General features: G+C 46.4%; 2 protein-coding genes across 28 annotated transcripts in view; both read right to left on the minus strand.

Annotated features, from left to right (window-relative positions):
* CAMK2D (calcium/calmodulin dependent protein kinase II delta) overlaps positions 1-17,645 on the minus strand; it is a 708,539-nt gene that overhangs the window by 14,433 nt on the left and 676,461 nt on the right. For all 27 annotated transcript variants that reach the window (XM_085641469.1, XM_085641477.1, XM_085641470.1 and 24 more), the window contains one exon: positions 8,650-8,744. In XM_085641469.1, the coding sequence (XP_085497595.1) occupies positions 8,650-8,744 (95 nt within the window). The remainder of the gene's footprint in view (positions 1-8,649; positions 8,745-17,645) is intronic.
* Positions 2,594-4,791, minus strand: LOC146862276 (uncharacterized). Its single transcript, XM_085643254.1, has 2 exons — positions 4,448-4,791; positions 2,594-4,304 (listed from the first exon to the last, which is right to left on the minus strand). Exon 2 carries the CDS (start codon positions 4,270-4,272, stop codon positions 3,298-3,300), a length of 975 nt encoding a protein of 324 aa, XP_085499380.1. The 5' UTR covers positions 4,273-4,304; positions 4,448-4,791; the 3' UTR covers positions 2,594-3,297.

The following is a 17,645-nucleotide window of genomic DNA, read 5'->3' on the forward strand; positions in this document are numbered from 1 at the left end:
GGCCTGGCAGTTTGGGGCTGGACTGTTCCCATGAGGAGCAGGATCAAGAGTGATTTGAATATGTCTGGGTCCAAACTGGAATGGCACAGCGAGCAAAGAAAAGGGTGAATATAACACAGATCTGTGACTAGGAGTGAATGTTTGATTTGTTCAGCATTACGTCCATCATCTGTTCATTTTGCATTAAACTACTAAATAACCTAAAGTATTTCAAAAATTATTGAATACACACAAAATAAAAGTATTAATATTTTTATAATAAATTAAAATGACAATATCATTACAACCACATTTAATATAAAAGTAAAATTCAACCAACTAATACAAATCTATTAAAATAGTGTATCATTAAAACATTGGTTTTAACTAAATAAATGTAAATCAACTTTCTAAAATAAATACACATATAAGATAAAGAAACACAAATTAGCGTCCACTATAGAAGAATTAAACTGAGAAAAAAAAACTACAAACCTCAAAAAACAACCAATAAACTTTACACAAAGTAACCAATAGAAAGGCTTCACTAATTATATCACTATATGAATAGCACAATACGAGCATTATTTTACAGCAAAAACAAAACTTGACAAAATTGCTAGATTCTAGTCAGAAGAAATGAAGAATCAAACTTCAATAAAAATACAACCAATTATAAAACAAAGTAATATAAACACGTATTACAAACAAAATAATATCAACTGACTAATTTTAAATTAAAATGCAACTATATAATACTTGCTATCAATATTGCCCTAAGATAGGAAACATCACAAAAAGAAACCAAGAAGAAATGAATAAAACAAAAAACACCTCCTGAAGTGCTAACTCCACAATTTTTTAAAAGTAAGTAAAGATAAGTATTAAACAACCCAAATAAACATTAAAATAAAACCTAAAGTCAGTCCTAAAACCAAACACTATTTTAACCCCTTGTATGCTCATGACAAGCCCAGCTCGTCATGAGGCACAGTGGAGCTGTGCTCATGATGAGCTGGGCTCGTCATAACGGTCGCACCACTCCCACGCGTAATTGATTCCCTACCTGTGCGGGAGAATCAATCAGTGGGCGGAGTAGAGACCAGCCCAGCTCGTCATGAGCACAGCTCCACTGTGCCTCATGACAAGCTAGGCTCGTCACGAGCACAGCGCCGCCGCCACCACCCCCCCGCGCAGGAATTACCCCCGCAACGAAGGGGTTAAACTGTAATCATACCAACATTTTACTTTTAGCAAGCAAAAATCTATCACCCAACCCTCACCATAGGAAAAAAATAAAGAAAACCTGAAGAAAAGAGTCTACGATATAAGACAATAGCAAACATGTAAGTATAATATAAACAAATCACAATGAGTATTTAAATATTATAATAAAAATATAACATTAAACCCATTTCATTTATATGTATTTATAGGTACAATGGCAGAAAGAGCCACTTATATCTCCTACCAAAACAGAAACTGTTTTTGTTGCTAAAGGGATATATTTACAGTCAAGAGCGCAATCACAGAAAATATACATTGTACAAAGTAGCAGATTAATGCAGTTTGGGGGCAGGGTCTCCTACTAGAAATTAAATTATGTTAATAACTTAAGAAAGCAGAGTGACCTTACAAGCGTGACAAATAGAAGAAATATTTGAAAGACCTTAGAGAAGCAATTACTAGTTCCCAGGAACCCACAGAAACAATTTGTTTACCAAGAGATACTGAAGTGCACTAGGGGACAACTGCTTGGTATCTCAAAAATAAAAAGACTCCTAGCACACACCAGAAAGGCTATATCCAATATCTTTACTACTCCTAAAAAGACACCAAGACGTAAATATTCGACATAATATAACTACTATGCTTTGCAAGGAACCCTTCCTCATGTACGATAACACCAAGAACCACAGGAGAGTAATAACTTTCGCTATAGAAAATAACCTATAAAGATTAACACAAAACGAGATGTGGACGGCACATTAAAATCATGCCCTCCACTATTCACACAGATTTATACCATACACATTGAATACCACAATACAAATCGAACCTTAATGTACTCCCTTCAAAAACAAAGTGCTACATACTATGAACCACCAAATCAAATCAAATCCAAAATTACCAGCTACTACCACCAGAAAATGATCATTGATTTCAAACAAGCAGTGCTAAGCACATAACTCCTGCCTCCCGATGTTAAATGAGTAGGGGGGCTCCAAAGCTGGTACAAACTGAGCTGGGAGAGAAGACATGGTAATAAGTAGATGGATGACTGACAACAAATGCCACGTACTGGCTTGCTACTTAGCTTTAGGTTTGTCACAATTTATGTGGGTTAGGTGGCATGGTAGACTATGGAGGACCCTCTGAGTGGGAACAGTTGCAAATACCCTACCAACTTTTGTAAGGGGCGGTGCCTGTCAGTGTAGATCATATTGAAACAAATGGCCCAGATAGGAAACAATAAGTGAATTACAATGGCCTTAGATTGCGTTTCTCTGTATGTTATATAACTATTGTATGAGCATTGTTCACTTGCATTGGCATGTTTCTTATACTTCAATAGAGAAATGCCCCCCCCCTCTTCGCCCCCTAAAGGTGATTAAGCAGGTGGCTGTCAGTGGCGCAAGGAGTCACCATAACGTTCTATGTGAGAAACGGTCTACAATCCAGCCTCTAAATGTAAGTAGTACACACTACACCAAAGCTCCACATCTTCTGGTTGTATTAGCATCTAGGGAAAGTGGATAGTGGAAACATACACCAATTAACTGGAAAACTGAATCTGCAAGGCCAGAATGTAATACAAAGAGAAGTCCCTACAAACCGATCTGGAAAATTAGAAATCGTAGTGGGGCACAATTGTAAATAGACAATCCCTGCATGTAAATTTTGTAGACTTGGCTAAAATGTTCTATGGTCTCCCATGCCAAAGATGCTCCATAAGGAGACTTTTCCCCCCTAGGTCAGCATAACTGACTCTAAACTGGTTTCACTTCCGTTTTCCTTTCATACTCATTTGCAATTTTTTTTCTCCGCCCTAATTCAAGGTTTCAATAAGATTTGTCCTACAGAAGTGTCGTGTCGTGATGCTGCCTAAATAACGACCGACACCGTGTTCAGCTGCTTCAACACCTTTATTCACGACCTCACACTTCTCCGTCTTTCCCCCAACTGCCGTTTCCTCCTACGCTCCTCCTTTTCCTCCTTACCCCAAAGCTCCTCCTCTCTAACCACTAGACTGCCACACTTACGTACAACTGTATATCTCCCCCTCTGTTAATAAAACACAAAACAAAACTCATGAGTCTATATCTCTTCAATTAGCCGTTTGGGTTGACGAATTTCATGCCGTGGTCTGAGGGACCGGCCTTCTGTTCCCACACCGAGGTTGCCTCCTTCTTCCTGTTCACACTGGGCGGCACGCACAGCTTGGTTCCCAGTCTGTGCAGTTCTTGGCAGTGTTAGCCGCAGCTCAAGATTCTCCTGCAGGGCAGGGCTGCATTTTCGAAAATGCGACACATTTCGCGTGATGCGTCTGCTATCTGATTCTGCAGTCACCATGGTGCCCTTTTGTTGAGTGACTGTCAAGGGTTCTGTTCGGAATCTACTGTCCGTCTTCTTGCTCTGCTCCTGCTTGACCACAACACAATCTCCTTCATGAAGAGAAGAAGGCTGGGCTCGCCTCCTGCGGTCTGCATACTCTTTCATGTTCTCTTTACTGGCTTTATCAGCCGCCATCACTTCTTGATGAGTGCGACCTGGAGATACAGGTCGGAGTGCTCCTTCCCACATAGGTATCCGTGTTCGAACAGGACGTCCCAGCATGAGTGTAGCCGGACACTTGCCTGTAGTGGCATGAGGCGTTGTTCGATATGATCGAAGCACATCATTGAGAGCTGTTTGCTGGTCCCTTTTATCAAGCGTGGCCTGCTGGAATGTTCGTTTGAGGGTGGCCATGAACCTTTCAACAGTGCCATTGGCTTGTGGCCATAATGGCGTTACCCGCCGGTGTCGCACATCCATTAGCTTCATGAAGTCGCCGAACTCCCGCCCGTTGAACGGAGGACCATTGTCTGTTTTCAGTTCTTTAGGTACGCCCCAGGCTGCGAACACCTCATCTAGCACTGCAATGGTGGTGGCTGCCCCAGTCGACGGCACAAATTGAGCGATGGGAAAACGGGAATATTCATCGAGGACTACCAGAACATATCTGCCTGACTGCATCGGGCCGTAGAAGTCCATGGCTAACTCATGCCACACTCCGGCTGGCAATGGCGTCATTTGCAGTGGGGCCGGGGGGTCACCATGCCCCACTACCTGACACTGGGGGCAGTCCTTTAGGGTGCGTTCCACCATTGTGTCCAAGGACGGGAACCAAACACGCTCGCGGAGAGCCCTCTTGGTCGCAACAACCCCTCGATGGCTTTCGTGCGCCAGGTTGATGACTCCTTGACACAATTGTCGAGGAATTACAATCCTGTGATCTCGAAGTAGCAGACCCTCAGTGGTGATGGACAGCTCCTCGCTTACATTCCTGAACGCCCGCAGTTCCTGGCGTAGTGTCAGATCACTCTCTTCAAGTGGCTCTTCATGTCGCCATCGGTGCGTCTGCACCCTGCGAATCACCCTTTGCAGCATCTCATCCTGCGAGGTGGCTTGTAGGATGACCTCTAGGGGGACTGCCGGTGGTCGCGCCTGGTCCACTACGAAGAGGATGTACTCGTCAGCGACAGACGGTTTGGAGAGTTGGGATGTCTCAGGGTGCCGCGACATATAGTCAGCGGGGTTAGCAGATTTCCCCGGCTTGTGGACAATGTTGAACGTGTATTCCTGCAACCGCAGTCCCCAGCGTTCAATGCGAGGCGGCATTTGAGCGTGGATTCCCAAAGATAGTGACGAGCGCTTGGTGGTCCGTCACCATGGTGAAAGGCTTTCCATAGATAAACACTTGAAAGTGCTCACAGGCCCAAACCACCGCAAGACTCTTTTTCGGGTTGGGAGTAGGCCTTTTCCGTGTCGGAGAGACTCCGGCTGGCATGTGCCACTATGTGACGCTGGTCGGAGTCGTTATCATATTGGGCCAGGATGGCACCTAGGCCGACAGGGCTTGCGTCTACCGTCACCTCTGTCTTGCGGTTCGGGCTAAAGTATGCCAGACTTTCAGCGGCGCCCACAGCCTGTTTGATTTCTTGGAAAGCTTGTTCACACTGAGTTCCACTCAAAAGTCTGTCCTTGCTTTGTCAGTGCTCGGAGTGGGTGACTGAGCGTGGCGTAGTCCTTAATGTACCTTGAGCAGTAACTTGCCATCCCCAGAAATGACCGCACGTCACTGACGTCTCGTGGGCTCTTGGTGTCGTTCAGCGTGCTCACTTTATCAGGATCCGGCTTCATCCCGGCCCCCGAGAAGATATGTCCGAAAAACTTCAGTTTCGATTGGTGGAACTCACATTTCTCTTTATTGAGTGTCAGGTTCGCTTCTAGAAGCGCATGGCAAACCCGGTCCAGGGCCGTGTCATGTTCCTGGACGTTTGCCCCATATACCAGAATGTCATCACTGTAGTTCAGTGTGTTTGGGACATGATGAATAGTTTGGCGAATGGCTTCTTGAAATATCTCAGCGGCTGATGAGATGCCGAAATTCAACCTCTTATACCTGAATAGTCCCAGGTGCGTCACGAAGGTAGTGATGTATCGTGAGCTCTCATGGAGTTCCAGCTGGTGATACCCCTTGTTGAGATCCAGCTTGGAGAACACTCGCGCGCCATTGAGTGCCGCTATCATGTCGCTCAGGTGGGGTCCGGGGTGACGCTCTCTCTCGATAGCAGTGTTGGGCATCCGCATGTCCACACACAACCGGACCTTTCCGGGAGTTCCTTTCTTGGGGATGATTACTACAGACGACACCCACGGGGTGGGACCCTCTGTGCGTTCAATGATGTCAGCCGTCAGCAACTCTTGCAATTCATCTTCCACAGCTGGTTGTAGGTGGAATGGCACTTTCCGAGGGTGTTGAGCAACCGGCTGGACTTGTTCATTGATGTGAAGGCGGATCTGGCCTCTGATCATTTTGCCAAGTCCCATGAATAGCTTCGGAAACTTGTGAATGATGTCGCTGTCATTGCTGACACGGTATAGGATTTCCACTAGCCTGAGTCGTTCGGCCGTCGGCAGGCTAAGGAGACAGTCTGCCTCCGGTCCTTCTATGACATGAATCACCGCAGGGACAGAGGTTGTCTGGTGTCTCAGCGTGGTTGAAAACTTCCCAAGGCAGGGAAGTGGTTTCCGGGACATCCAGGTGTAGACACGGACGTGAGCCGGGCTTAGTCGAGGACGAGGGTTCATTTTGTTATACTCCGTCACAGGGATGTAGTTTAACGACGCCCCACTGTCCATTACACATTTTGTGTTGTGCTCGCCGACACTGATATCTAGTCGGGGGTATTTCTTTAGTTGATCGGGGTCAGCGATCATGTTTGCATACTCCACCGAGTATTCACGTTCATCTGACGTCGATCTTGAGTCTCGAGAGGGTGATCTTCTCGACCATGGCGACGTCCGCGACTCCCTGCTGGAATGTGATGACCTTGACGACGACTTCGGGCGATCATGCACCGCTCGCGCATGGTGCCGGCGCGTGTCACCCCGTGACATCACAGGCGGATTCTTTTCTATTTCACGTCGATACTCTCCGCACATGGCTTCAAAGTGATTGCTCCGACCACACTTGCGGCACTGCTGTCCCATGGCCGGACACACTCCGGAGTGTGGGAAGTCATGCCCACATCTGTAACACTTCCGTGTTGTCGTCTTCTTCACGTGATCGTATCGTCTGCTCTTCCTCTCCGAGTCCGGCCGACGGTGCCCAGAATGGTGCCGGCGCGAAAATGCTCGATCATGTCGCCCACGTTCCCTCGACGGGAGTGACCAGTTCGCACCTGACAGATCTGTTCTCGGCGTTCCGTGCGTCCGGCTTCCATGGTCTTGGCCTGTTCATGCACCCTAGTCAGTTCCTCGATTTCGTCTAAGGTGTGGCTTTTTTTTAGCAATTTTCTTCGGAGAGTCTCAAATTGACAGCCATCGATGACACGTAGCCGTATGGCGTCATCTGTTGAGAATGTTTCAAACTTGCAGTGGCGTGCCAGCCTTTTCAATCGAGTTATGTATGCGCTCATAGCTTCATCTTTTTCCTGGTGCGCCCGCTGGAACACATACCGCTCATAGTCTACGTTTTTCTTGTGTAAGAATTTCTTGTCCAACGCTTCTCGTACCTTGGCATACGTCCCTGCATCCGCAGTTGGGATTTCCCTAATTATCTTGCTAATGTCCATCCCCACGAGATTTCGAAGCGCAATCAGTTGGTCCTCATCACCGAGGACCTTGGAACCTTTGATGTAGTCCTCGAAGTCTTCGATCCACTCTTCCCAGCGAGGGCCCATGCTTCCCCTGACCACGAGCGCCAACGGCTCTGGAGGGCGCAGGTGTGACAGCCCCATGACGATGGGTTTCGCCTCTTGGCGTGCGGGTGATCCCTGATTTGACATTGCGCTTCGCGTAGGCACGTCTCCGACCACTTGTCTTTGCTTGTGCTTGTTTTGTTTCCGGGCTTATCTTGGCTCGTGCTTGTTTGTTTCTGTGCTTATTTTGCGCGTGTCGTTGCTCGTGCTTGTTTGACTTGGCTTGTGCTTGTTTGTTTCCGGGTCTTATCCTTGCTCGTGCTTGTTTGCCTTTGCTTAGGCTTGTTGGATCCCCTTTGAAAACCCTTGGGCGCCTGACTTCAAGATGGCCGCCTGGTCAGATTAATGAGGGTGTCTCATGGGATTGCCTGGTTTCAAGATGGCCACCGGGCCGATGTTACACACAGGGCTTCACACGTGCTTCAGCCGGTAATCTCCTGCCACTCACGGTGCTCCGATGACCTCACTCACCAGCTTCGTGAGTTCCCAGTCGGTGTCGGGCAGATGGGCTCTCACCGCCGCCTCCGCGGGAGCCGCTCGTCTTCCGCTTTGTGCCCGGGGGGGTGGGGGGGGGCTCTCACACAGCACGTCGCTCGCTCAGGCGGGACCATGCGAACGAGGAGGGGGGTCCAGGGTCTCACTTTTACCCCGCAAATTCCGCTCCCTCAGCGCGGATGGTGAACACGGTTGTGCGCGTGTTGCTGCTTTGCTATCGCACGCGTATTACTGCTTCTGACGTCGTCTTTCGTATCTCGCTCTCTGGCAGCCTAAGACGTATATTGGGGTTCGGGAAAGCACACCGCTCATCCCATCCTCGTCACCAACTGTCGTGTCGTGATGCTGCCTAAATAACGACCGACACCGTGTTCAGCTGCTTCAACACCTTTATTCACGACCTCACACTTCTCCGTCTTTCCCCCAACTTCCGTTTCCTCCTACGCTCCTCCTTTTCCTCCTTACCCCAAAGCTCCTCCTCTCTAACCACTAGACTGCCACACTTACGTACAACTGTATAAGAAGTAATAAATATGAACATATGTACAGCCTCCAAAGATCGTTAAATGCCCCCGGTATGCACATCTTACTTCAGCTTCGAATAAACCGGGAATTCATTTTGCCTGGTCATTGACTGGCAAACTGCAATAAGGACAATGCCTGTTCTTCTCCAGTTGGTATTGAGGCAGCATGGATTGTTAAAACCTACCATTTTCAAAGTAGAACCTGTGAAAGTCCATTCCTTCCACTAAATTGCCCAAAGCTTCAGGTTCGAAGGAAGTAAGCCCAGGGTCACAGATTTTTCTGAAGAGAGAAGAGAAAAAAATGCACAATGAATCGAGCTCATTTGCTTTATTCGTCAGCACAACAGTCCAATCCTATTATGGTACTACAGTCAAAAGAAATAGCAATGCATTTACCATTAAAATAATGAAATATGTCTTGGATGTGAACCCTACTCAAAGCATTTGTTACCTAAAATCTGTCTAACGGCTTGGCGCAAACAAGTTGGATTACAAGTGGGAGTTCTCATAAATACTTACATTAAACTCATATTGATCTTTATATACATGGGCTCAGTCTCTAGGTAATACTGATACATGCATGGAGCTGGCCTTATGAGTCCTGTACAATGGATTTCTGTGGAGACATCCCTGCTTCACACTTAAGCCATATTTTTAGAAATATTTCTTGAATATCTTAGGTCAGTTGCACAGTTCCTGCCTTGTGCAATGGCAGGCACATCCATAGGAAAATCGTATATCCAAAGATCTCTTCCACCTGATGCATATATCCAGTATGAGAAGGATAGGAACCCACCATACAGAGATGTTCCCGGGACTATGAAAAATGTTACCAAAAATGGGACAGAAACAAACAAATCATGGGTCGTTTGTAGGTAAATAGGGAAGGAAGTGGCACTTAATTGTGCATACTCTTCCTTACTCATGCTTTCTATCCTCAAGTGCACTCACTTGAAGAGATCACTTATAGGTCTTTCATGCAGCAAATGTGCTCAAATAAGACTGACGCAAGGGCAAATCTTCTTTGTCCTTGCACAAATAGACAATATTTTGGACACACATATATACGTATGGTTGATTTCCTAAGAAACTGGCATGCTGCCAATGATCACATTCTAGAGGTAGTCACACTGGTGTCATTACCCCTTCAGATCTTGTGCTCAGATCTGATTGGCTGCCAACACTTCAATTCAGGAAGTGTTGGCAGCCATCTTGGGACTCAATGTGAACCAAGTCCCAGAAAAAAACATTAGACCCCCACCTCCCCGGAGGAAAATTGGAGAAAGGAAGGGAGCCGCGTGGCACCCCCTTCTGGAGCCATAGATGGCCCTGGGGACTGCCACCCACACAGGCTCCTACCTTGTCCCGGAGTGCCCACCCCCGGGACATAGATGTTTGCTGAGGCTTGGTGGGAGCTTTAACACTTCTGCAGTCATAGCAAATTGTGCTCCACTTCTAGCAAGTGAGGGCATAAAAAATGCTCTTGCCTGCTAGAAGCGGAGCAATGTATTTTTGATTAGGAATCTATCCATTAAAGCAATTTAGCTTTCCCTTGGCAGATGTTTCTTAGGGGAACATGGAAACTGTGCGTACATGGTACTCAGACAACTACCATGTACGGACAATCAATATGTTGCTATAAGAAACATCTGCCAAGTGAAAGCCAAATTGATCATAATCAATAACACTTTAGTCCTGTATTTGGACACATAAAAACATGGACTAAAGCAGGTAAAAGGAATGGGCCACTTTGTGTTCTTATATATATTTTTAAGATCCACAAAAAGCTATTTTTATCTTCTGTATCCCTCCACCAGTATTCAGCAACTGCGTGTTCTATAGCGTCTCATGATATCCAGATACATTTTGTGATCCTTCAAATGACCGATAGGCTACTGAGTGCTTCTAGCCAGCCAGCATGCATGGGGGACCAAAAGAGGTGAGGAGGAAACGTAAATCGGGACAGACAACTACAGGCATGGCTTCCAGTAGAAAATAACATGGTCAGGGACCAAGAAGAAGAGAGAGGAGAGTGTTCCCTCATATTGTCAATGAAACCACAACACTAAGATAAGATCATAGTCATTCACAGGGGAACATAGAAAGTATTTAATGTAAAAAAAAAAAAAACACCTCTTTGAATAGAACCTGTGCCATTTAAGCCCCACAAGGAAGGATGCCGTAAGTACCAGACAGCCTATATCCAGATTTGTTCACTGAACTATGCGTCACACGTTCTTATGATCTAGGAGGATAAAATGAGTATATGCACACTCAAGAATCTTTTTTTACATTTTGATTACATGGAAAGGAATAGCTTATTATTGCTGGCACATCCAGAGCGTCCACACTAGCTTTTTACCCTCAAAAAAGTTTGACTAGATCATTATAAATGGCAGATGTGTCTGGTAGGAATAGCTGAAATATTAGCGAATGTGGCCCTTATACAGACTTTCGCACACTCGTGTACAGGACTTTCTATGAATTTCTGCGCTGACTAATTTATACATGCTAGGTATTCATGAACATCTGTTCCATGAGCAATCGTGATCTATACTAATGCATAGGAGGAAGGAGACTACCAACTTTGTAACATAAATCCATGCAGGAACAGAACAGACTGGGCCCAGTCGCTCATTTTCATTAAAGCCTTAATGGTTCATCCCTTCCTGGAGAAGGTCCAGCACACTGAAGGCGATCTACTGTTGCAGAAAGTAATGTGCGCCCCAACCAGAAGCATACATTACTTTCTTCCTAAGGATAAAGATGATTATGTTGATTGGGCTGAGCTGCATGTCTTCCCACCTGTCACCCATATAAACAAATGTATATCCGCCATCTCTACAAAGCCTATGCAAAAAGTACAATGGACTTTAGTTCAAGGCTTCTTGTGCATCTGAAGAGCCAAAAGGACAGTGATTATTATCCCTGTGTACTGCAGACTATGGACAGGGCTGGCAGTGCACAGGGCTACCTATGAAAAGGAATGCTAGGGTGCAGGGCTACACAAATATATATATAAAGGATCACTCTTTGGAAGATTTGATTAAACGGAACAATGAAGGTAGAGAAAAACATTGATCCAACACAGGCAGCCCATGTCTTTTGAGCAATAGGGTTGAAAGTTTAGTTTTTTTACCCATTTGACCATGTAGACACTGTGGTGTGCAGAGTACTGCATGTGGAGAAGCATATGATCTGCATTTTAAAAACCTGCTGGAACTGCGTCCTGTACACAGAGGGAGGAATGTGGTGGCCTTCCAGCCCCTCGGTGGGCAGAAAAAACGTGTTGGGTCTCCTCTGTTCAATAGGTTTGTGAATAACCATGGGTCAATTGGCCAGCCCACTTCTGCCATTGGCTAACTTTACTGTGAGTGACAACATACTGTTTTTTTTGTTCAATAAAAGCAGCACATACACACACACAAAGCATTTCAGTTCAGGGACTACTATGGCAACGTGTACTTTACTTAGACCACAAAAATCTTATCGCTTTCAGACACATTTTTTTTATACAGGGGCCCTGTAGCTGCCCAACAATAACGTTTTACAAAACCCAAGTCAGAAAAAAACAAGCATTGAGTGAGTCAAAAGGCTGGAAGGCAACCAAGACTTACTAGCTTTGCCAGCGCTTGCTTGGGAGAGGCAGTCTGCACTGCTCACAGTTCGCTACTTCGCATATTCATTTTTCACACAGCATCCTAAAGGCAGCTCCATTACTCATATGTAGGTGTGCTTCCCAGCAATACCACGTGTTCTATTTTGCATAACAAATCTATAACTCTAGATTCCCTAAGTAGCAACATTATGTCAGGTAACAATCGTTTATTTGCACGCGTTCATGGGTAAAACGTTAAATTTGCCAAGCAGTAAAAGGTCTTTGAAAAAAGAAATCGTACACTTTTCTTCTTGATGCCCTTCATTTGGGTCCAAAAATATGCTATCTGCTACATAAATCCCTTGCTCCTTGTATCGTCATTATTGCTAACACAGAAGCCTGTGATGTAGTGAGTACATTTTGGGCCTTGGATATAGTTTCAACAATAAGGTTTTATGTGGAAAAATTCCGTTTTTATTTGTTTGTGTATTCTTTTATTACAAAATTTTAATGTTTCGATGGATTATACTCTATGCATGGTCTATTTAATCATGTTTTATTGTATATAAATATCTTGTCTTTTTATGGTATTTTACCGAAATAAAAGCTTTGACTGACTGGGATAAAATAACTACTATTTGTTTATCGAAGTGCACCCAAGGTCTGCTACTCTATAGCATCAGTTGCATACTTTTAATGAAAAAAAGTCAAACGAAAAAAAAAAAAAGATGAAAAGCTTCCTTTTCCAACAACAATTCCTCTTAGTAAGGGCTTAAAGTGGGCGGGATCTCATCGGGTCTGAGCACCGGCAGTTTTTAGGTCTCACCAGCGCATGTGCTGCTCTGCGAGACATTTAGTAAGCGGGGTTTTCAAAGTGCTACCACAGGCTTTTGGTGGCCTAAAGCTTGCTTTCACGCACGCGTGCTCCCGCCAGCTTTCACTGTCCAACGCGCCATCTGGACCGCAATCAGTTTCACTTTTGCGTTCCACTTTCACGTGCGCGCACACAACTCCCGTTCGCGGCCGCACGTCTTGTTTAAACAAACATTACAGGCTTGTTTTTAACAAATAAATTGAGCGCGCAGCAGTGGCGAGGGCACGCTGCATTCTCGTCTCAGGTTACTTGTTTATCGGGCCCTCCACATCTTCGTGTAGATTAAACACATTTGAACTTTGCCTACTGAAATCCGTCGCTCCTGTTATTAAACCCCATGCAGAATGTTGTGTTGGCACAATTGAATTTCTCACAGTACAATGCCGTCCATTTGAAAATTGCTGCATATTCAAGTCCCTTCTAGCATTCTTTGACTCCATCTTGTAGTTTCGCAAGCAACTTCCTGTGACTTGGCTTGAATAAGCACATCTTCCTGTCTGTCTGTGACTTGGAGCTGCCGCTTTAAGCCCAGGGTCATGTTGCACAGATCTTCTCCCGGCCCCAACCCTCTTCCCCCACGTGGTCACCTTCCTTGTACGCTCAGAGCTATACACAAGCAGCTGCCTCTCTTAGCAGACCTGTGCATGAACTGCACTGGCGCCAGTTGTAGGAAGGTGGAATCTGACTATATGGTTGGCCCCACTTTTTTCCTGGTGTTTTGATGGTTTTTGACTAGTCTGGCTGAGATCCTGCTATCCAGGACCCCAGCCTATCTGCTTTCTCCCTTAAATGACTTGGTGTGCATATTAGATGCACTAGTGATTGGATACTGTGGTACCTTATGAGCCCCCAATATATGGTACCTAGGGCATAGGCACTTCACTGGCCTACCAGGGGCTGAAACATGTATTATGCCACACCTGGGAAGCAGACTCAATCGGACACCCCAGGCCTGCTACTGTAGCCTGGGTGAGGTAGTGTTAGCACTCCTCACTGAGGTATAGATTTCTATATCTCACCATACACACACACATATAAAACCCATCAGTCACCCCTATGGCAGGCCCTATCAATCCTGAGCAAAAACAACAGTTGATGGACAGAATGCATAACAATGTCATACATTCACCCCAGTACAGAGATCTTGGAATAAATCCATTGTTTTTTTGCTCACCATGCCATTCCAGTTTGAACCCAGCCATAAGCAAATCAGTCTTGACCCTGTGCCTCATGGGAATAGTCCAGCCCGAACTGCCAAGCCAGGTCCTCCATGGACTGGAACCAAGCATCCTAGGACCGGTTTCGGGGTTTCGCCCCTCTTCAGGCAGGATAGCTTGATTTCAGAGGTATGGAGAGCACGGGACTCACATCTGAGCATGCCCGTCCCATTCGGGGTGACAAATGCAAAAACAACAGTTGTTCGACAGAATGCAGGACAATGTCATACACTCACCCCAGTACAAAGATCTGGGCCTAAATCATGTTTGCCAATATGCAACATTCCGTCTATCATCTTGTGTGTTTTGCTGTTCGCCGTATGTGGGAAGGGTATGCCCAGACATGGGTCCCCGTGCTCACTACGCCACTGGAGTCAAGCTATCCTGGCTGAAGGGGGGTGAAACCCCGAAACCGGTCCTAGGATGCTTGATTCCGGTCCAGGGAAGACATGGCTTGGCAGTTCGGGCTGAACTGTTCCCATAAGGCACAGGGTCAAGACTGATTTGCATATGGCCATGTCTGAACTGGGGTGGCGTGGCGAGCAAAAGAACGATTGATTAAACCCAGATCTGTGACTGGGGGTGAATGTTTTGCCAATGTTCAACATTCCGTCCATCATCTTGTGTGTTTTGCTATCAATCCTGAGTGCAGGGTGCTTGGTTTACAATGTGAGGGGGTGCCTCTGCATGAGCAGGACCCCTCTGCAGCTGGCAGGGTCTATTCCTTGTGGCAGTTTGTGGATGCGGTTAAACCATATACTCTGAAGTGCAATATAACCTCCCGGTTAATGCTAACTTTGGAATGACTGCATCAAAACATGTCGTGTTTGGTGTCGAACATCTTGGAATCATACCCCCACACCAGTAACTGGTGTGGGAGTATGATCCCACCCTTCTAGAGGGGATGACATGTACCTACTGTGGTAACACGGTAGAAATCTGAAAGAGCCCTGGCATCACAAAATGGATGCCACCAGCACAAACACTGGGCTGCCCTCCTGCTGCTGACTGAAACTCGCAGTGGAGGAGGCCCAACAAAAGGCATCCTGTCACAGAGAGGTGTCACCACCTTCCAGACAGGATTTAGTGTATTGGGGCTGGGTGGGTGCACTTCGAGTGCTTTGAAGTCCTGCACTGGGGGAGAAGTAGGCTCCTCTGTGCATATGCCAGCTCAAACCGGTTCAGGGGCTACCTGCCCCTACTCTGGCGCCAAAATGGACAAAGGGAAGTGGGTGTAACCACCCCCTACCCTAACCCTCCCAGAGGAGTGGTCATAGAGCTAGTCCCTCCCCTATCTTCAGTATAAGATAGCCAACCTTGCCATTGCAAAGTAGATAACCCTGGACGACGCTCTACAAAAAAGAATCCTGGCCCTTCGACGTTCCACTACCTTTGGAAGACAGAAGAATCTCCCTTGGAGTCAAGGAGTGACTACCCTGCTTGGCAGGCACCAAAAACTTGAATCAACTGTCACAATCTTTCCCGCTCCCGCCAGAGTCCGAAGTCCCTGCAGCCCCGGAAGTGGATTTCCTGACTTCTCGACGGCCATTGTGAGTCCCCAGCAGAGCTGAGGCGAGTGGACCCCACGAGTGACTAGGAACAGCAATACCGGGTACCGTGCACTATTGTCGAGTGCAACCCCTTCACGACGTTCTACGAACTTGTGCATTGGACCATTTGTGGCCCAAGACTCCAGCAGGTTTTCCAGCGAAAATCAGAGGCCTACCCCATCCCGAGTGACCGTGGGCTCCTGTGAAGCATTTCCTCAAGAGGAGTCTTCGCAATCCCTTGCCTGTTGGCTTGTGAGCCCCCCCGAAGACTTTATCAACTCAAAGGGCTCCCCTGGCTGCTCCAGGCCTGCCCTCACTTACCCGCACTGGGTGAGTCCCTCAGACTTTGCTGGTCTGCACCATCGACTTTCTTCACTCTACACGAAACTTGCTGTTGCCAAGGCTTGTTGGTTCCAAGCCGGTTGCCGACACAGACATCATGGGACACTCCGAATCCAGCTGCTGGTCATCGTCGATCTCTCCTGGACCACGTGAGCTAAGAGTCAAAACACCCTGGATCACCTGAAATCACCCGACATCCGTGGGCATCCATCTTCCTGGCCCCGGGTCACTGGCAAGTGACTGAACACTGTCCCTTCAATTTTCAGGTCTTCAGCATCTCGAATCCACCCTTGGAGTCCACCGGACACTTCTTCAGTCGCCGCAAGCAGCAAGTCTTCTTTGGTCTCCATAGAAAGACGCAACCCGACACTAAAAGACACCTATGCACCTGGCTTCCCTGGGTGAGGTAACTCGTGCATTCCGGTGCCCTAGTGTGTGTTGGCCCTCAAATTACTTACCTTGTAAGTGGCTTGCTTGTAGACTTCCTCGAAGTACCCTAAAACTTTAAAAATCAAACCGCAACTTGCTCCATTGAAATCAATAGGGAACCCGCGGCTGTGTTCACACACTGCATGCGTCTCCCGTGGGTCTGTTACTTACCTGCTTTCACTGCAGTAGTGAAGCCCCAGCGATTCTACAGGCCCTAGGCCTTGTCATTTTGCAAGCCGACTTTCCTAACCCATTTTTTTAGTATATGGTCTGGTACGACCCTAGGGCCCCAGCCATTTATGTGCTTAACTTATTGTGAAACGTTGATATTTGAATGTGTTCCTGGCTTCTAATCTCAAAGGGATTAGTAGTGCGTGTCTAGAAATAAATACATATATATTTGATATATATATATATATACCTGTGTAGTGTCCTTTCAGTAATTCAAGAGATTATAAGGTAAAACTAGTTGCTTTACATTCCTCTGAGACTTAACCTGAAGGCTGCTCTCCACAGCTACCACTAGGATAGCTTTCTTTAAAAGGTTGTCTTAAACCGATCTACCATAAGAGTCGAATTGGACTGGTGCAAGGTGGCCACTATAACTAGTGACCAGCATATGCCAGGTCAACTTCTCACACCAGTACACACAGGATTGCAGTGCTCTGGGCCCGGTCGAAGGTGGTTCGGTTCTGTGTGTGTACAGCTGATACCAGCTGAGCCTGCCGCGGTGGACGGTCTGCAGGGGTACCGGCACAATTGAATGAACTACCAACAACATGTCTGCCTTCAAAGCCAGGTTAATAGACGTTTGTAAAAGACATACAGTACTCTATGTTCAAGGGCAAACAGATCCAAGTTGGGAAACCCGTTAATTCGGGAAATGGGGTGAATAGCTTTGTTTATGGTACTGTGTGATATCAAAGAGCACCCGGGTTATTATATACGAAATGACAGACTGCCTAATACACCAGGGACTAACACAAACCGCAGGATCCTCCAGAAACGGAAATCATGTTTTAACATGGACGCATCTTCGAAATGAAAGACGGAGCCGAGCCAGAGTGGATTTATCTTCACTCTGACAAAATTCCTGCTCTTGGAATCCGAAGAACTGGATTCTAATCCCAAATTCATTGTTTGACCAGTAAATGGCTCAATTCTGGGCCAT

This window comes from Triturus cristatus, chromosome 2_2, assembly GCF_964204655.1.
Source record: "Triturus cristatus chromosome 2_2, aTriCri1.1, whole genome shotgun sequence".
In the NCBI taxonomy this organism is placed as follows: domain Eukaryota; kingdom Metazoa; phylum Chordata; class Amphibia; order Caudata; family Salamandridae; genus Triturus; species Triturus cristatus.

Excerpts from the sequence above, each read along its gene's own strand:
- LOC146862276 (XM_085643254.1), bottom strand. The coding sequence starts at position 4,272 with ATGACGCCATTGCCAGCCGGAGTGTGGCATGAGTTAGCCATGGACTTC.